Source organism: Varanus komodoensis, unplaced genomic scaffold (assembly GCF_004798865.1).
Source record: "Varanus komodoensis strain SLA01 unplaced genomic scaffold, ASM479886v1 scaffold1, whole genome shotgun sequence".
Classification (NCBI taxonomy): Eukaryota; Metazoa; Chordata; class Lepidosauria; order Squamata; family Varanidae; genus Varanus; species Varanus komodoensis.
The window spans coordinates 77480158-77501232 of record NW_025335268.1 but is presented as its reverse complement, the minus strand read 5'-3'; the positions used below and the strand labels follow the sequence as shown (position 1 = coordinate 77501232).

The 21075-nt window shown below is 41.6% G+C and overlaps 1 protein-coding gene across 2 annotated transcripts in view; it reads left to right on the top strand.

The window, feature by feature from the left end:
• Positions 1–19974, top strand: part of MOSPD2 (motile sperm domain containing 2) — a 61543-nt gene extending 41569 nt beyond the window's left edge. Inside the window, exons 15-16 of one of the 2 annotated variants that reach the window (XM_044430323.1) lie at positions 19464–19667; positions 19958–19974. In XM_044430323.1, the coding sequence (XP_044286258.1) occupies positions 19464–19511 (48 nt within the window). In that variant the 3' untranslated portion in view covers positions 19512–19667; positions 19958–19974. Of the gene's footprint in view, positions 1–8302; positions 8364–19463; positions 19668–19957 lie in introns of those variants that run through there. The other variant, XM_044430310.1, reaches the window with a different exon arrangement.
• Positions 19975–21075: the final 1101 nt, after the last annotated feature.

The following is a 21075-nucleotide window of genomic DNA, read 5'->3' as shown; positions in this document are numbered from 1 at the left end:
GCCAAATCATTCCCACAATACTCAGAAGTTATGGAATGAGCTGCGACAGGGTTCAATTCTCCAATGATATTTGAGTGCCCTGGTGCTGGTTGTGAGGCTTTCATTTTTGATGGAAAGGGAGCATTCGTGTTGCAAAGAGAAGCCTTCCAACTGTCTATGGAGAGAAAGAGAGAGAGAGAGAAGCATTCACTGTTTATAATGCCTAAAGGACCAAATCCGCGAGAAATGACACACAATTAAGCAAACCCAGCTTTAATGTTTCATGACATGCTTTACTTATGAATGAACCTAACAAAACTTTTAGACTTGAATTAACTCAAGTTCTCAAGTCATGCAATAGACACACAGCGCACCTTTTGGATTTCTAAAGGGAATTCCAAAGAAATAAGGCAAGAATAGCAGTGCTCAAGTGGGGGTCCCCAGTCCCCTTATCTTTTGTGATGATCCCTATGGAATGCTATGGGGACAGGATAGTTTAAGTAAAATCCTTGTGTGTGTTGTTCAAGTTCACCCTACCTTTCCCCCACTGGGAAATTCAAGCACTGGGGGAAAGGAGGGGCTCTTGTCTTGAAAACAGTGGCATCTTTTTAAAAGAAGGTATAGCTTTACATCAAGACAAAGGCAATCTTTCACTGTGAATGACCTGACTGATGAAATTCAATCACAAGGCCACAGAGTTTCATTAAACCACCACCAGCAGCACATATAATTAGAAGGCGAACATTAGCAACTAGTAATTTCAAGGTTTTGAGGTTTAACATGCAGGCTGAGGAGGTGATTTCATCAAGTGTCTCACTAATGTACTTCACCAGCAGGCAAATCCACACACCCTGCCTTTCAAGCCTGGAGGAAATAAAAGGTAATGTTTCAAAGGACTGAGCAGGAGTCATTGACAGGATCAGCTGAGAGAATGCATCCAGGTTTCAATGGTGTAAGTCAAAAGGGGGCTTGCCTTTGGAAGTGTTAATTACAAACAGAAATGCAAATATGCTCAATTCTCACTCCCCTAGCCCAGGATTCCAAGAGAATCAAAGTCCAACGTGATAAATGGGCCAAATACAGAGAATGGGAGAAAATTGCCCTTTTCAGAGTAGGTTACTTTTAAAATACAACACCCACATATTAGGACGACACAAAGTTTTAAGGCAAAACATACCACTTTTGGAATATAAATACAATCTTATAGTGAGTGCACTGATCCACAATTTTATCTTAGTAGATTTTGCGTGGCTTTGCAAAATATGCAGTTTCCTAGACTTGAATCACCAGTTTGAACATATTCTGACATGTTTTCCCGAGATTCTAGCTGGGCCACCCACTGCCCATTTGGAATATTACCTTGTCCATTTCCCCAGGTTTCAAGTATTCTTTTTTTTAAGGTAGAGAAAGTATCTCTCACTGGTGAAGGCAAAATTACAAGAAAAATGTGCAAGTAGTATTGTGCTCAACTATTTTATAGAAACGAGTTCTTGTCTGCCATTGCTTTTAGCCAATGCAGGAAGCAGTAACTATGATTGACACTTAAAGTAGCCAATGATAGAATGGCTGGCATGATGGAATCCATGGGAACAAAAAGGAATGTGACCCAGCCACTGTCGCAAACCTCTTTCCTATATCTAAGGCACAATCCTATGAATGCTTAGACACAAAAATGTTTTGCAACCCCCACATTTCCCAGATTTCTCCACTAGCAATGCAGGACGGGACTTTTTTTGGTCTAACCATGCATAGGATTGTGCCACCAATTGATTTTTAAACCATTTTTTTAAAACCGTGGAAAAAAACAAAAATGATAAAAAGTTGTGGTTGGGAACAGTATGACCACCCAGAAACAAAAGGCTGCAGTAAAGACAGAAGTCTGTGCTCTCTTAAAGGCCATTTCATGAAGAAATTGTTTGTTTTCAGTGGGAAACATGCTTAAAATTATTTCTGCTGATATAAGAAAGTCCATTCTTATTCTCTGCACTGTAGGGCAGAGGCTTATGTCAAGCATGTTTTGGAAAATTCTGCAAAGTAGTCCTGTGTTATTGCAAGCAGTTTGGAAAATATGCAAACTATGCGGCCCAGATTTGGCACACTAAACCTACTCATGTGACTGTAAACGTGTAGTTGCACGATGCTTTGCTGTGAGACTAATTCTTCCGGCATCATGTTTGCCTCATTTCTGCCTCACTATTGGAAAGGAAGCATGGCACTTGCAATCTACTTCACATCCTACCTTCTCTACCCACTGAAGAATGAGAAAACACTTTCATTTATCCATCTATCAGGGTATACAGTTTCTTGACATTTTTATTTTTATTTCTAATTTTAAAAACAGAAGCCTAGATTTTCAGAAAGAGTTAAAAAGCAGGGGCCTGACTGCACGCAACACACGATGGCAAATATGATTTGTTTTGCAAACACAGTAAAATTTACAGACACACATACTTGAGTTGCTCTAATTCTCAAAAGTACTGTGTGAATTGGCCCATAAGCATCTGAGAATTATAATTTTGATGAAGGTAGAGCTGCAAATGTGCAAATAAAGGTTTAGGGTCCCCCTTTCTGCATGTTAGATTTGAAAGATAAGCAACTTATTTTCAACAGTGCAAGAATACTTCTGAATCGTTACACGAATAATGCAAAAGAAAATGTTATGTACCCATCCAGCAAGCAAAAGTTGCATAGAGCTGTTAAAACTGGCTTCTTCTTTTCCTGAACAAATATTCATACAAGTATATTATTCCTGGGGATGGATTTCTCCAGCTTTCATCAGACTCAAGGGTCCTGGACATGAATACTTTTGATTCAATCTTTCAGCAAATGTAAGGCACTTCCTACACTCTGCCTCCATTATAATGCTTGCCTATTCCCATTATCAAAGTATCAGAAACAAGTTATTAAAGTCTCTTTTCAGCAGGAATTACAGGGACTTCGGCCTACTTATTAATCTGAAATTCTCTGTAATCTCTCTGTCATTTTGTCATAATTTGTTCTTTTTCCCTCCAGCTATTTTTTGCTGGTTTTTTCCTTCCTTTGAATTTAGGAACGAACTGTTTCTGCGAAGCACCAAGGTGGATCATAGTTCTAAGCAGCTTCAGATAAAGCAGTTCATGGGTCTCTTTCAATCACAAGGCTTTAAACTTGCATGTGAGCACACAGTAAATGCAAGACTCCTTGCCCTGGTAGATTTTTCACTAATGATGTCTTATAGTGAGAGATGTCTTATAGTGAGAGAGAGAGAGAGAACTGGTAGATGGCAGTTATTGCTAGACTAGAACCCAAGATCAGTACCTAAGCAAAACAACACTTGTATCCTCACAGTTTGATTGTTTGCAAACTGAAGATTTCAACTGAGGAGCAAAGTAAGATGCTCATTGCAAATTGGCCTTGCTGAATGCTGGTAGGCTGGCTATTACGATTTGCAAAAAAGAAAAAAAAAAAAAGACAGCAAGACAGAGAGAGAAAAATGCATCGACTTAAAAGAGGAAAATATGTATACCGGTACTAATTTCTATGTATAGATGTTTGTTTGTTGGAGTTATATCCTGAAAAAAATAAATCTATTTTTATCCTTCGAGCAATGGTTTGAGGTAAGTTAGGCTGAGAGACAGAAACTGATTCAAAGTCATGAGTGAGTTTCAGGACCAAATAGGGCCCAGAACCCTGATCTCCAGAGTCCCAGTGAAACACTCTAACCACTAGGACATGATGCCTTTATAATTCAGAAATAACTTTTATAATTTCAGTGGAAATAAAGGAAATCTCAACAAGCTTGTTTTCTCAGATACAGGAGGCGTTTGTAATTTTTCCATGGAGGATTCAGGCTTTGTAGCTTTGTGGAAAGAAGCTTTTTCCAGTTTTCCTCTTCAAAATGATATATGAAAACAGCAGCTTTTCTTTTGGAAAAAAATGCTTAACCTTATGTCACACTTGCCTTAGGTTGTGCTTCACACTGTCTCCATGCTCTTAAAAATATTGCTTAGCTAAGTATGTCTTGTTTATTGGCATTTATACAGAGTACAGATGAGAAGGCATTAAATGTATAAGGCTGCACCCCCCTGAAGCATACAGTGGGAGTAGCTCTCTTTGAACTCTATGGGATTTATTTCTGAGTAGGCATACATAGATGTGTGCTGCCTTAGTGTCCTAAAATCATGGAAATTTGCACCCAAATTCTTGTGATTTCTTGCCACATGCTTTAAAATATATTGATAATAAATGCAATGTAACTGTAAGCATGTACAATTAGAAGCTCAAGGGGTGAATTTTATGAAACAGCAAAGTCACTTAAATCTAATGAAAAATGGATTTAATGTTTTTTAAACATTCATATGGCTCCACTACAGGTGTTTAATTTGCATTTTGTGTCTAATTCTAGGTGGTATAAATCGTATCTCACAGTGGCTGCAAACTGAAAATAATCTTGAGAGAGGGTTTAAAGCCATTTGGAGTTGGCTTTGTTTATTATACTAGAGAAAATAACATGTTGCTGTATGCTTTTCCTCTGCCAGTTCCCCTCCTCAGTTTGGTCTTATATGTTAGCTCACAATTCTGTGTACACATATCTGGGAGTAAACCCCATTGAACAATGCAGGAATTGCTCCTGAATAAATGTGCATAGGATTTCTCATTTATTTTCATTTTAAACTTCTCCAAGTTACTTACTGACTCAGATATCATGTAAATCAATGAACAACATTAAAATATTTAAAAACAAATAGTATAATAGAAAATAGAGCCAGTGTTGTGAAGTAATAATAGTTTTGGATTGTGATCTGAGAGCTTGGGTGACTTGGGGCAGTCACTGACTCTCAGCCTAACCTACCTCACAGGGTTGTTGTGAAGGTAAGATTAATGGGAGGAGGATTATGTGATCTACCTTGAATTCTGTGAAGAAAAAAGGCAGTATATAAATATAATAATAGGGTGTTTGCTGTGAAGAGAAAATGAAGGAAACTATGCAAGTTGCCCTGGATTCCTCACAAGAGGGGAGAAAGTGGGATATAAATAAAATGCAAAGATTGATCGAAATAAACAGCATGATTTCAGTAGTGTGACTAACTCCCTCCATCCCCTAGCCCAGTCCTAACACGCGCTTAACCAGTGACACATAAACATACATTTTGAGCAAATGCCAAAAATTATAAAGCAAGGGCAGCCACTTAGTTTCTAGGAAAAGATTTACATAGAGAAGTGGCTTCAAGTCTATACCCTGAGAAGCCCTTTCTCTTTTGGACATTACAGGTAAGCAGAGGTTGAGAGAGAGACCATGAGCAGAGTGCATGGCATTTAATCCTTGAGGAGGCTACAGCAGCGCACCCAAAGAAGTCCCTTTCTCACCCTATGGACGCATGGAAGGCAGGGCCAGAGCCCATGGTCACAGTCCTGTGGCCCCTTCATGCTTTCGGCCAACATGTGCCTGAACATGGATGTTGTGAAAAGAGCTCTGGAAGCAGTGAGAGAGAAAAGTGCAAATCACACATGCTTCCTCTTGCGTATCTTGCTAGAATGGCTTAGGACAAAAAATTTCAGCAACTGCAGCTGTTGCTACCTTAATGCTAAAGGAAGCAACCCTGTTGAAACTGTCCTTTGCACACGTGGCACTTGAAGGCGGGTGTGGAAAGCAGCCAGTGCCGAGCATGTCAAGGTTGTGCAAGTTCCTTCATGAAGCTTGATCTGATTTGCATCTGCATCACCTTGTGAGCTCTCCCCACCTGTGTGAAAATCAAAGCGAGTTAGGTATTTAAAAATACGCAGCCACCATCCATTGATTACAGCATGTTTGCACAAGTTTTGTAATATATATTTTGCTCATGTGTGCATTTTTCAGGGCATTCTATCCCTCGTCCCACCCCACAACACTTCAGGTTTGGAAATGTATAAGCTCTGACTGCAGATCACGCTTGTGTCTAGGAGGTGCCGGCGGAGTAAATACCAGTCTTAAATTAATTACAACACATTTCTCATACATCCTTATAGCAGCCCAAGAATCCTGGGTGGCTTGCAAAAGCCGCCCTAGCTGGGTTCACATGACATGCAAGGCTGTTCTGCTGAGGACAGTTTTTCAAAACCCCTGGCATATGACTGGCATGTGCAGTGCTGTTAACATGCCAGCATGGTTTGTTATCCCCTGCTTGATCATGTGAACCAGGGGAAAGAGCCTTCCATGGCCTAGGGTTAGAGCCCAGCAATATAGTGGTGCTGTATTTCTGGCAGATTCTGTAAAATGTTTACCCTGGCATACAGTTACTTTGTGTCACAGCATTCATCTCTTCAGGATCAAATGACTTTAAGGGGTCTCCTCACACTTTGGGCTTCCCACTGGAACAGAGGAAAGAAAACCTTCAGTCACAACCTCTGTACCCCTGACCAGCACTAAAGGCAGAGTGACTTTTTAAGTACAATTGCCCTGCAGTTCCCAAAGGCCCTTGCCCAGAAACCCCAAGAATTTTTCACAAGAATAAAAAAGGGTACAAACCTGGTAAAAGGAGATTGTGGGAAACTAATGTCAATTGACCTTGACTGTTCCAACCAGCACCCCAGGACAGATTAGGAAAACCCCAAGTTTTTACAAATAAAGCCAATAAATAAGATCTATTTAGAATGAGGCATTACTGCACAGATCCCTGATACTCCAAAGTATCCCCAGCATGTCTGTCCAGATCATCTTTGTTGCGTAGTCGCAAAGACGTGCCCATCACGACCCCATGGACAACATTCCCCCAGGCCTTCCTGTCCTCCACCATCCCTCCAAGTCCACCCAAGCCCACACCCACTGCGCCAGTGACTCCCTCTAGCCACCTCCTCCTCTGCCATCCCCTAGCCCTGTACATCTATGTGAGACTAGCTGACACAAAAAGAGGATGCATATCCAAATGGAATGCAATGCAATTGCAGTTGAAAGTAATGAGGGAGTGCAAGTTAGAACCACTGTATTTCTAATGTATCTGCTTCACACTTGTGGGTTCTAGTTCAAATTGAGCGACCGAGAGGCAGCTAGTAGCCTGCATATGAATGCAGATCTCTTCCACTCAATTGGAGTAAAAATGTCAAACCCGCCCAGTTGACTCTTTCCTTTTGTGCACCCACTTTCTTTTGTAAAATATTCTTTTAAAATGATTGTGTTCCCGTTTAGTTTCATTCTGTGGTGTTTATTTTATAAACAGACTATTGAGTCACAATTGCCATTGCATATAAGTGGACCAATATATAAATACAATTATTATTTATTCTTTGTGATCATAGTATATACTATTTAAATTAAGAAAATATGCCTATATGTAATATCTGTACAGGTTGTTTGGTAGTTAAAATTTCATTTCCAGACACCTTCCGATAATAGTGGGTTAAATTTCTTACTATCTAAACGTATGGCTTAGATCAAGTATATTAACAATAAGCTCTGATTAAGTTGCTCCTAATCTTCTTATGTTTAGAGAAAATTATCTGTAACACTGCCTGACTGTGTCAGTATCAAAGGTGAATATAATAATACATAGTTCTGTTGTGATCTTTCTAATCTGAAGCTAGTTCCCTGATCAAGAAAGGAATTCCAATTTCTTTCATTTTTTGGATGGGTACAGTTATAAAAATGGAGATAACAAGGAGCCTTTTCACATTTCATGAAGGCAATTTTGTTTAACCCAACATGTTCTAGGGATGGGCAGAGCATGAGAGCTCTACCTTCATAATTTCTGCTTTTAATTAGCAACCCTGGAATGCTCCATCAAACCCTAGTTTTAAAGAGAGACCATTCTAGTCTTTACACATACATGCAAGAAACATACTGTGAGTAGTGGTGGAGGTGGGGAGAGATGCACAAACCCAGAATATTTACCCAAAAAATGCTGATGCAGAATGCCCTCAGAGCACTTCAGACTGAATCACTGTCCTGAAAAATCCCAGCCGCTTGTTCTTGAAAAAGGCACTGTTTACACAATAATGTCTGATAACTCTCCATGAAGCTGATTTTTCCCTGTCATTTTTATTTGGTTAAGAATCAATCCAATTTGCATCCTCAAGTGGTAACGCTGGTAATTGCCCCATGTTATGAAACATTTGAAAACTATTATTATTCAGGATGTGGAAATGATCAGCCTCACCTCATCATGGATAAGGAGGTATCCAGAGGGAGAGAAACAAAAAAGAAAGGAAAAGACAATTAGTGATGATTTTCTGTTATAGAAAATGGAAACTAATTTGCCTATATAAATTACATTTTGAGTCACTATTTTCATGGTTGCAGATTAAAAAATAATAGTGATCCTGGGAGAATGTTTTACTTCTAATCAGAGCCATGTGTGCCATCTTTTCTTAGGGTTGTCTGACGTATGAGTCAAACTGCTGTTCTGGGGAGCATCTTTTTCTACACTGCTAAGGTGAGTCATGGTCAGCCTTTTCCATCCGTCTTGAGGAAGAGTCAGAGTTCAGTGCTAGAATATACATGTCACATGCCAAATGTCCCAAATATCCCTAGTACCACTAGGCAGAGCTGAGATACACAACCTGACATTCCTAGATGTTTTGTGTTACAGCACCTATCAGCTCCAGCCGTAATTACTGTAGCCCAAAACATAAATGTTAGATCTTGCATGAAACAGCCAAATAGATTGAAGAAAATCAAACCAGCAATATTTATTAATATGACATGGAAGGCTGTCGACATATTATTACACATGTAAGACAGAATGCCTTGGAACCGTGCAGTACTTAACAGAACAATGCTTTTATAGTTTATCTCATACTATGACAATTTTCCCATAGGTTCCCTCCCTCCCCAAGGCTGGCGATATTTCTCCCTGCATTCATAACTTATCTAAGGACAGTGCCTTCAAGATGCAGCTTAAACACTCATCCTTGGCCTTGTTCCTTCTTGTTCTCTCTTACATAGGAACAGTTCTCCTTCAGCTACTCACACACATGATTTCTCTTTAATGCTATAATTGTAAGAACAAAGGAGACACCATCTTGTCCAACATGAGAGAGTAAAAGGATCCAAAGTTGAACTTCAAATCTGAAGACTACTAGGATGTCCATCAGCAAGACTGGGGAAGGATCAGACATTTGCCTGAGATGTTGGACAGCTGATGCCACTCATGGCAATAAATAATTTTTCCTTGGTGCCAGACAAAATTTTCATTTTGGCAATTAAACTGTCGTATTTGTGACATTTTATGGAAGGTCCAAATGACATTGTCTTGAATTTGTAGGCATCATGCATTACCCCAATTCTTCTTCCAGTCTTTTTCTTACCAAGGGAATAAAAACAAAAAATTGTTCTTAAGAGAAGATGGAACAGTTTTGCCATGTATTTTGGCTGTTACCACAGGGAATCCTCCATCTGGAAGCATCACTGAAGCTCCTGATGGAGCTATCAAACAGGGTTAAAGGTCAGGCCTAGTAGAAATGGCCCACTTCGTATGAAATTTTTACTTCTACACCATTAGGAAGGATATATGATGGGAACACACAAATACTCTTCAGTGCTTCCTTTTCCTCTTTTCATTTTTAGTGGAGTCCAACAAAGCAGAATTGCATTCGGTAATGTTTCCAGTCCAATCTCAGGACTGGTAGGTCTAAAGATTTTAGGGACTGTAATTACATTTGTTCCAGAGCTTAGATATTTCATGAGATTGCTCTGAAATGGCTAAGCCTCCAGTTCAAGACTTCCTAAATACTTTGGGTTAATCTTCCACCCAAAGTGTTCATTGTTTGTCTGAAATTCCACAAGCTTTATGAGAAGTAAGCTAGCACATTCAAATTAAATCTGTTCATTAATGATCTGTGAAAAACTGCCTCTGCTTATTTCCTAGAAGCCGCATCAGCGGGAACTTTTCACTGGTTTTGCTACCATATGTGTGACCAGCAGTCTGATTTTTAGGCATGTTTACTCAAACCAAGATCACTGTGTTCAGATTTTCACACACTCAAATGCCCTTGGGGGTGTCACAAAGAAATTGCAGTTGAACTGTGATGATACTTAGGAATCCATTATGTTCTCTCATTTTTTGCTGTACCCATCTGATGCTATTTAACAACTATGCTGACACTCTAAGAATAGGGAAGAGCTAGTAGAGCTTCTAATAGGCTATCCGCTATCTGGTGCTCCCTTCCAGAGAGATGTGTGAATTTATTTTTTCAAAGGCATCCAAAGCACTTTTCAGACTTGGCAGCAGGCATTTATAGAACAACCTTGCCACAAGGGACGGGTCTTTCCCCATCGTTCATGTGCCCTGAGGAATGAAACTTCCTGCACACTCGCACACTTACATAATCACAGCACTTCTTCTTAACTGTTTACACATCCCACTGTGCAGCACAGCAGTATATATACAGAGGAAGGAGAAGAAAATACCTTTTTCATCCTAATGCTCAACTCTTTAAGAATTCTCCAATGACCTAGGCAGTTCATTCTACAATTTTATTGCATTTTTTAGTCTGTGAAGGTTATGTGTTCTTTCTTTCTGACACTAGAATACACAATTCTCCTTTTTGATTGCAGTGTTGTTGTTGTTGTTAGAAATGTAGCATTCTTTAAAGAATGCCTTAAACATAGTCAAGATGGAAAGAATCCAGCTGAATTGCAGAGATTTCGCATTCTCGATTGCCCTGGTTGGCTCTGATCATGTGCTCTGATCATCATTCTATCACAAATTCCACATTTCATACAAGTTACAGCTTTAAAACCAAAGCCCCCTTCCAGAGAGCTAGTTGTGTTAATCCGGTGCCCCACTCTCTCAAACCAATGTGGGTCCAGCTGAAGTCCAGTGAAGTGATGTTAATCCTAAGGGCAGAAAATCTCACAAGCGCCTCAACCCTTTTCAGCAGCAACATGCATAGCAGCAACTCATAATACACCCAATAGCTAAAAACTTCCTGTCCCTTAGAATCAGCTGGAAGAAATACCCACGTCACTCTGTCTTCTGCGAGGGTCAGCCTGGTAGGGCCACCCCCAAAAAGGTAAGCCCACAAAAGCCTTTGTCCGCTAAAACTGCACTGACCACACCCACCCACACCAGGATGCTCATCGTGTGCACCACTCCTTGCACAGCATGTCTGACTCCTTACGCAACGGGTGTTGTGAAGGAAGCAAGGCCTTTTTACTCTCTCGGGCTGGAGGATGTTCTGAGTGTTTTAATGGGCAAGATACCAAAAGCCAAGGTAACATTGTGTCATAGTCTGTAGTGTGAGGTTTCTGGGTTGCTGGACATGATGCCTATGTCCTAATCAGATTTTTAGCATGTAAGGACCAAGAGTGCCCCTTGTTGTTTTTGCTGCCTCAGACTAACAAAGCTACTTCTCTTTTCAAGGGTAGCTTTAATTTCAAATCTACGCCTTTTGCGATAGGACCCTGATCAGGCATAGCTCACAGACAGCCATTGCTGGCTAGCATGGAGCTAATAGTTAGCTGGAAAGCCAGTGATCAAATTTACTGGAAGGTAGTTTCTTATGCTCCTTGAAGCCTTCTCTCCAATCTGAAGGAAGGTAAGAAAGGGTGAGAATCAACAGGCATTGTAAAGGATAATGAGTGTACTTACACCAACACATTGTAGTTTTTTTTTCTTTTTTAAGTATTACGTTCACTGCAATCTGAATAATAATAATAATAAGTCAGATACAGAATGTGTGTTCCATCCCATTCCTGCTCTATCATGAATGTATACCTGTCTTCGTGCTAAAAGGTCAGGGCAAAGAGGGGCTTTTAGGTTGCCGAGTGCTACAACCCCCTCCCCCAGCAAACATGAATGATGAGTAAGCAAGGGTCAAGAATAGAACAAACCAATATTTGAAAGAAAATGACACTGAATGTCCTAAGCACTAGCTTTTGTCTATGCTACTTTCGTGCCCTTACTGTCAAACTCTAACTTGTAGCCTAAAAATAGGGTTCAGTATTTCTCCTAACCAGATTTCACAGCAGCCTTTATTCAAGATGACTTGATCTCAGAACTAGTGATAGCTGTCCTGTAGTATCAAATGGCATTCAATTGTACCTTTCTACTTCCCTTTTCCTAAGAGATGTCCCCTTTCGCCCCTTCATACTAACGAGTGTCTGGCAGTCACTTCTGACATTGTCAGACTGATTTATCTTAACTGGACCAGAAGACTCTTCTGTGATTGCTCCCTGTAGGATATCTCACTGTGTTCTGTAACAACAATTTTAATGCCCTTTTTCAGAGCAACTTTTCAGTTGGGATGCTTCTGGCCTCATAAGCAATCATTTCTCTTGTGTTCCAAATATATCATTCCATTACTGAGATCCTGGCTACATATTACTCCCATGGCTCATTGTATCAAGAAATGGCTGTGTGCAAGGCAGGCTCTGGCAGTTGAGAATTCCGAAAACTCCTCCAGGGTCAAGCAGAAAAGCTGGAAAGGATTAGAAAACCAGCCTTTGAGAGGGTTCCATTGGAGTTGGAAGGGGCATGCAGCACCAGGCCCCTCTCTGCATTTCACCCAGAAAGGGATCCATGTGCTGAAATTGGCTGTGAAGCTGTACTACTGTCTTGCCTCCAGCATTTTGCAGTTTCTTCTGTGCTTTGGGTGTAGATATCTAATCAAGGAAAGCATGTGCATGTCGACTTCTACATTTGTAGGCCTCTGTGTGCACCTCACTCACCCCAGCTTCAAGAATGCGCAGAATCCCAGCTCAGGCCTCTACCTCAGACACGTATATCAGGGATGCAGAACCTCAGGGCTAGTGCTCAAATCCAGTGTACCTGGATCATCAAATCATAGAATAGTAGAGCTGGAAGGGACCATGAAGGCCATCGGACCCAACCCCTGCTGTGAACTTCTCAAGCAGATTCTCCCATTTATGCCGCCGTTTCACAGGCAATCTTGAGTCAGCCTCTTTCATTGTTCTCAGTGTGCCAGCTTGCTTTGACCCATGAGCCTTGTAGACATAGCTGATCAAGGATTCTATGCAGATGCGTGAGTGGGCTCCTGGAAAAGCGACTGGATGTCTCCATTTCTTCTCTGCCATTCTGCTTGGATTTTGTGCTGGCTACAGAGGAAGGAGGCCCCATCCCTCTGCCAACCTGTTTGGTAGAAGGCTTTTAAAAAAATAGCCTGCTAAGAAGGTAGCAGTCTTTTCCCCTCCTATGCAACCAGCGTGAAAGCACAGGTTGCTAACCTTTTAGCAAGCCAGTAGGGGCGTGGGAGGCAAGAAACGTATCTGTAGGCTAATAACACCCATGGGCTTATTTGCATGGCTTCATCACCCACACTTTACCAAGATAGTGCCTATTAACACAATTTCTATTTTGTAAGGAGGCTGAGAAAGAATGTCATTATACAGCACAGAGAGCATGGAAGCCACGCAAGATGGCTTTTGTCTAGTTATAAATTAACACCTTACAAAGAAAGACCTAAAAATTCTGCAACAGGGTTAGTTACTGGAAAGCAGAGCATACCGGACTGCATCCCTGGAAGTCCTCACAAATCTGTACAATGATGCCATGGAAGAGGCAGGGATTTTTATTCCTTCCTTATAAATTCAAATAATTAGTGGCACCCAGATAAGGCAAGTACCTTGTCTTTTGTCAGTTGCAGGCAGACATGGGGAAGTGATTTCCCGGAAATGGTTTCAAATGCAAAATGTTCGTTCAACATGTTCTTCTCATTTTAAAACGTATAACTATATAGGCTGCTTTTTTCACCATATAAGTGGTGCTCGGTTGAATAATTAAAATGCAGTTGAATAATTAACAGCACAACATTCAAAGAAACGGCAGGACGGAGTGTCGTGAGGAGCCGTACACCAGTGTGCAATTTGCGATGGAGCCCAGCAGATGCAGGATCCTAGCTTCATTAATTTCAACAAGACTTCTGTGCTGCTACAGCACGGCTTAGTGTTAGGTGCACTGTGTCAATTGAGGTGTAAGGTTTCCTGACTGCCGAATATGAATTTACTCATGCACATAACGGGCATTATAATGCCACCTGTGTCTGTCTCACTGCTGGCAAAATAATAATTCCAGACACATGATATGAACTATAATACCTCTGTCCCTGTGTGTGTTTGGGTGTATGCTTTTCTGTACATCTTCTCATCGGAAGATAGTGTTTCTTTCGGGGTACAGCTTCATCACAGCACTTCTTCTGTTTCTGTTGAATGCTGTTGCAGTTCTCCACATCATCAGGAATCTTGACGGAGTAGCTTGGGTGGGAGGTCTTTGAGGGACTGATTGTCTCCCAGGCCTGAAGCTGCTTACCCCTGCCAAACGTGTCCCTCTTGTTTGCTGTCATTTGCCTGCCATGTATAATTTTGCGAAATCCATTTTGTGCTGTACTAAAGCATTTCACCATTAATTTTTTAAAACCACGCTGCAAATTTGAGTTCCAAATGTGGCTGGGTTTATTTTAGACTATTTTTAGAACTGGCAAAAATATAATTGATGTGGAGTATCATTTTTTTCTGCCATGGCTTTAGCATGTTGCTTTCTGGAGATAGAAATTACTTGCTTAAAAAGAAATACTCCACTTTACCAGCTGTGTAGTAAAGACACGTGCCAGCTGGATGGAAGCACTGAATAGCAGCTGTTTTGATCATTCCCCTATGATAATTAATTTGATCCAATGGTCACTTCACAGGAATTATACAGGGTCCAATCCCATCCCCTTTAGTCACAGTGGCCTCAGTCTAGCAAAATGACTTACATGGGAGCCAGAAGTTGTATATTTTCATCTGGGGGTTTCTGTCCATTTCTTACACTTCTCATTATAAAAAGATGTATAAAGACACATGTTTGTAGAATGCAGTTCTATACTAAGTTAACTGGGAGTGAGCACTATCAAATTCTGTGTGTCTTATCTATAGGTAGACATGTACAGGACTTCATTATATTTTTGGGGCAATTATTTAATTTTGTGTCGCTGAATGGTAGCAAGCAATATAAAATATCACACACATACTGGGTTTTGGTAATGTTCCTCACCAAAAGTATTTTGAAAGATTATTCTTAAATGAAACATTTCTGAGGGTTCAGAAGACACATTTTAGTATTTAGATGTCATAAACTTATATGTTGGTTTGTACCCTCATATATTACCTTTTCCAAAGGAAATCTATCAGCCAAGTGGCTCTTACTGTGGCCACAATTTAAGTGCATATTAGAAATCTATATACCCAGCAAGTATATATAAACAGTGCATAGAGTTAGAAAGTTTCAAAATACAAAACTGTAATGTAGCACTAAACCTGGAAGAGAAGAACAATGGGAAATTAGTCTTGCAGGCAGCAGCAGGGGGTACACTTGTTCAGATCTGGGCATATTTATCACACTAAAGTAGGTCGTTTTTTAATCATTCATTTTCATTCCTTCCAGCTTGCAAGAACATATATCGTGTCTTTCCTTGCCAAGGGGGGGAAAAATCAATAAAGGCTAAGCAATATTTAAATCATGAAGTTACAGTTCGACAAAAAATTATTGAGGTCTAGCAGGGGAGGCATCCTCAGTTAGAAACTTTCTTAATAGGCCTGTGCAGGCAACGGTGGATGTAGAATCTCAGTAACCCTTCGTCTCTTGCTGCCATCATGTCTGCACTGAGCCCAATCCAGACAGTTTGATTCTCTGCCAATGAAATCAGTCTCGGGGTGCAGTCCTACATGTGCTCAGACAAATAAATGTCTGGCTGGCTGGCTAATGCTGGAAGTTGTAGGATTTTGTATGACTAGGGACATATAGGATTGAGCCTTTAAATGCTTAACTTTGGTTGGACTATACCACAAAATTTAATGCAATACATGGCATCTCTCAGACATACTTGAACTCTTGAACCCAAGCAAAGACATGGACCCTTGGTTCCTCCGCTCCAGTGTACCCTAGATTCTGACCAGTTTGAACATAATGTTTGATGACGAGCTCTTTTATTCATGACTATCTTCATTAAAAGCCAAGAATCACCAGAGAAGGTAAAAATCAGCAATACCTGGCCCTAGAGACCAACTAGTGTAGTATGATAATAATAATACTGCCAGTAGGTCAGCTGTAGCCATACAGAAGTTTCTTGTGAAAATGATACCTCCTTTGTATTTATAGTCCTTAAAAGAATTGCTGTTTTGTCCCAAACAAAACATCACTCCTCATAATGGAACCTTAATCTTTCTTTTATGATACAATCCCATGCATATTTATTTGGCTGTACAAATAACTGTTTTCAATCACGTATTCCCTGGTAAGAGTGCTTAATATTCATGTCCAATCCCAAACTTTCAGTAATCTTGTTTCTCAATAGGTGGTTTCTAATCTTAGTCTAGATCACAACCAACCTACCCAGACTTCAGCAGTAGCTAGAAGCATATTTATGCAGCTGAAGCCAACGCACCAGACTGTTCCTATTCCTAGAGATGTCTGATCCAGTCACAGTCACAAAGCCATAACTACATCCTGTTTAGACTAATTAAACTAGCTCTCTGTGGAGCTGCCTTCAAAAACTGTTTGGGAACTTCAACTGGTCTGGAAAGCTGCAGCCAGACCGCTGACTAGGGCAGTGTCGTGCATGAAGCCCTGACAGAAAGAGTGACTCATGAGGAGACCTTGCACTTGACACCCAGTGCCCAAGAGTCGACCCCACAACCCAACGCAGGGACAGCCGAGCCAGCTGCTGCGTCTTCCTCTGAGCCCCAGCACGTTGAGCAAATGCCTGGACCTTTATCAGAGACAGAGAGTCGTGAGAAAGAGGAAGCTGCAAGTTCTGCTCAGAAGGAGGCAGAGCAAACTGCCTCTTCCCCCCCTGATGCTGATCTCCCTGAGCCAGAAACAGAAGACACAATAGGTGTCATGGATTTTTCAAGAGCCCAGAACAGACGTATTTTACGCCGATTTGAACAGCTGCAAAGTAGACTGCGTAAGAGGGAGGAAAGGCGTGACTTGGGAGAGTGATCCCACGTGGGCTCAGGAAGAGCAGCCATTATAGGGCTGACAGCTGCTTAGCAAGGACCGCTATTAGGGAACTTATCTATAGAATTGTAAATCTTGTAGACAATTAGCATTAAAGGACTTTGGTTTTATTGCTCTAGAATGTGTGGAATGTTTACACCTCTCAACAGGCAGCTGCATGGAAACATGTGATTTCCATGTTAAAAAAACTTCACTGGCTACTGGTCTGTTTTCAGGTAGAACTCAAAGTGCTGCTGATGACCTGTAAAGCCATGTATGCCTTGGGACCAGTCTAGTTTACTGTTGCATCTACATCCTACCTTCTCCTTTGCCAGAAGCCCAAGCTGGCTTGCATGGTCCTCAGCTCCATAGTACCTTCACAACTACCTTGGGTGGTAGATTAGGCTGAGAGTTGGTGACTGGCCCGAAGTCATCCACTGAGTTTCATCGTTGAGCAGAGACTAAAAATCAGGTGTCCTGAGTCCAAATTGAACACTGTAACTGCTACATTGCACTGGTTTTCTCCTATGAGCCTGCCTGTGGCTTAAGATCTTCAAGAGGGGCCCTTCTTTCAGGACTGCCACCTTCAGAGCTGAGTTTGGTGTTAATGCAAAAGAAAACTGTGGTCTTTCCCCAACCTTCCTGGGAACCTCCTTCCCAGGAAGGCGAGGTTGTGACTCCCCCTGTCGCCTTTCCACCAGGATACAAATGCCTTTTTATTGAACGAGAGCTTTAGTATGACAGTGGGTCTGTTGGACTGGATACTGTTTTTGTTGTGTTACTTTTAATTGTGTTTTTATTTATGTATTTATTGGATTTATATCCCACCTAATAGAGAGTAAAAGCAGGGAAGGTAGAGCTTGGATCTCAGTTCTGCATTGATGAAATATCTAGGGATTTGGTTGTTTTCAAACTTGGATTAAAAAAGAAACTAAATACAATAAAAACCTGTAATATAAAACAACACTGGCTGACATGAAAGGAAAGAGCAGTGAGATTTTTAAAAATCAGTGTGGAAAACATTTTGTCAGTACATAGATCAACAGGTGCTCACTGGCTTCCCGTAAGCACCCACAAGGCTTTCCAATCCTTTCACCTACTGATTGTCAGAATGATTTTTAATAAGAACCTTTCCAGCAGTTCGGGTGCCAGGCTTTCCTTCGCAGTCCTGAACCTGGCACTGATCAGCTGCTTTGCTGGCAGGAAGAGAAGCCAAGGGCTCTTGCCCAGTTTCCTCCTGCCAACATGAAGCGTTCCTCCTTGGCTCTCTGGCTTCCTATAGCCAGCCCCTCATCTTGCTCTTTCTTGTCCACGTGTCTCACCGCGCATCCCTCCTTGTCTCCACTTCTACACTAGGGAAAACATTTTCTTTCCTTTTGGTGTGGTGGCGTTATCCTTCCCTTTGGGGCTGTGGAAAGGTTTGTGCATGCAGACAGGATGAGCAGAGCAAGCCCATGTAAATATATTCAGAAGTAATTCCCACTATGTTCCATTACAGCATGCAGACAGCTGCAGCCTTAAATGAGTATTTTGTTGTTCTTTTGCTGTAACATATGCAGATTGGCTTCAGAATTCAACCTCTCTCTGCTCGCACACAGTTTCTTGGGTGAATTATTTGTCTTTTGACTAGTGAGCCAGGGCCTCATGGCAGCCTTTTTGGGACTGGCCATATCCTCCATGGGGGCCCACAGCAGTTTCTTAAAAGCCCAAACATGCCCGATATCCAAGAAGGCTGGAGACCCCTCATTTATACTGCACTGGTATTTACAAGTGTTTGTATAGTAGAAGTGTGTGTCAACATATCACTGTTCAGTGAAGGGAGATGTGCTTTCATTTTCATCTATTACTCATTTATTTAGTATATTTATATCCTGCTGCTTTCCTTTCGAGGACCTTACACAAGTCTCCTCCACCTTTCAATCTTATCCTAACAACAACAACAACCCTGCAAGATAGTTTGGACTGAGAATCTGTGTCTGGCCTAAAGTCACCCTGTGAGCACCTCATGGTTGAATGGGGACTAGAACCTGGATCACCTGAATCCCAGTCCAGCATCTTTAACCACTACACTGCACTGCCTCTCAGTCAATGAAGGCACAATTATGAGGGAATGCTGTTTGACAGGCAGAAGGCTCTGATCTTGGAGCTCACTGCCTATTCAAAGCTCTTCTGGCAAGAGCCAGGCCAGATTGGAAAAAGATGGGGCTTTGTAGTCTCTCCATCTCCCATCTATCTGTCTGTCTGTCTGTCTGTCTGTCTGTCTATATTTGAACCAGAAAGCAGACAGGGATGACTCAGTTATAGATATCATGTATGGTTTGTTTTCTGAGCCCTCAGATATCTCCCATGCTTGCTATTGTATATCTTCGCTAAGACAAAATAGATACTATTTTTGACAGTTATTTTAAACTGCCTTTAACTGTAACACTCCCTCAAAGTTGCATGCAAGAGAAAAACCTCAGAAATGGATGTAATAAAAATTAATATGTGCAATGTTTGGTATAAAATGGGCCTTAAATTGCAGGTCCCTGAAGTGGGGCAGCTGTTTACTTCCACATTCAGTGACTGCTATATTGTTCTGTTCTGTTTCTCTCACAGGCGACACCTTTGGCAGAAGTACGGGTCTCATGCTCGCAGCTGGGGTGAGCTCTGCTTCTCTGGAAGAGGGAAAATTATATGCCCAATATAAGAAAACCTGTACGATCCTATAGAGCTGGATTGTTGCTAATCATCCTCCAACCGTGCATTGGCACAGGCATCCTAGCCTACTGCAGCCAAGATGCAGTGCTATGTATTTCTCTGGTAATTAACCTTGACAACTTGAAGTGCACAGCTTCAGCCTGGGTATCATGCTCATTCCTACCCTCTGCTGCTAAAATAAAATTATATCTTTGCTCATCCATTCATTTTACATGTAGAAAGACAGATGGTTGCTTTGGATCATTCCGTGGCACAACAGATGCCATAATTGAAGACTGGAAAACTCTGCCAAATTAATTAGATACTCTAACCAATCTGGATGGAAAGAACGGTGTATCGCCGTCCTGCCGCAGTGCTTCTGACACATTGGGGTTATCGTTGTCAAATTACAGGTTTCCTTGGGAGCTCTTCCACTGTTTATGCTGGACCAGAAGAGTCACGCTGAGGGAGCTGCCAGATGCTGAATGGTGGAGAAATGAGAGAGACAAGGCAGCACAACAAATTCCAAAGAGAAATCGGCAATCATGCAGAAGCACAGGTAATGGTGTTGAAGCAAGGGAAGCTTCCGTTTCTACCTATTCTGTCTTGCAATGGCCATAACTGTATTGGAAATGCTTATAGAACAATCTGTACGTCTTCACTCCATTCATCTGCAAAGAAAGCAAGCCTCTGCAAGACACTACTATTCTATCTAACCAAATGCCCTTTACTGCAATGGGCAGGGTCGTAGCTCGGTGGCAGAACACGTGCTTCTCAGGAAGAAGGGCCCAAGTTCATTCCATGCCACCTCCAGATGGAGATAGAAAACATTTCTTCCTGAAATCCCAGAGAGCCAGAGGGCAGAATTGGATGGACCAAGAGTCTGATTCAATATCAGGCAGTGTCCTATATTCCTAGGGTGGAAGCGAGAAACTACAATGTAAGAATATGCATGAGGTCCTTCTAAAGGCAAGAACAGTGGTAATGCTAAGGAGGTTTGTTTGTTCTTGTTTTGTTTTCTTTTGTTTTTGGTAGGTTGACAACAGCCATGGGCTGTTTCTCTGGATCAGGAGAATGGCATAGTGTGTGTGGGGGTGGTGTCTTTAGCTCATCCCTTTCCCAGTAGATCTAAGAGCATGAGAAGAGCCTTGCCGGATCAAACAAAAGGCTTAACTTTCCAAATTGATACCCATGAGAAGGCTAAAAATAGGTAATTGCATCTTGCAGCTCATGTTTTCTAACTACTGCCTTTGATACTGGATGCAATTTTTGCCCCAGGAAAGGGACCCGAAAAACAGGTTTGGCCACACCTCTGCTGGTTACAACTTAGAGTCTGCCAAGCCTGGGGACGGAGGCTTCCACCAGCCAGCCTGCCTGCCGGCCTAGTCACACCCAGTCTGCACGCTGGGCAGCCCCAGTGCAAGGCTGGCGGACGTCCTGGCTAAGCACACACTGGCCATGCCCTGGAGTGTGCAGGGTGCACGTTTGCCTGCTCCCATTGCGGCAGCACTGGCATAACAGCCCCCAAGCC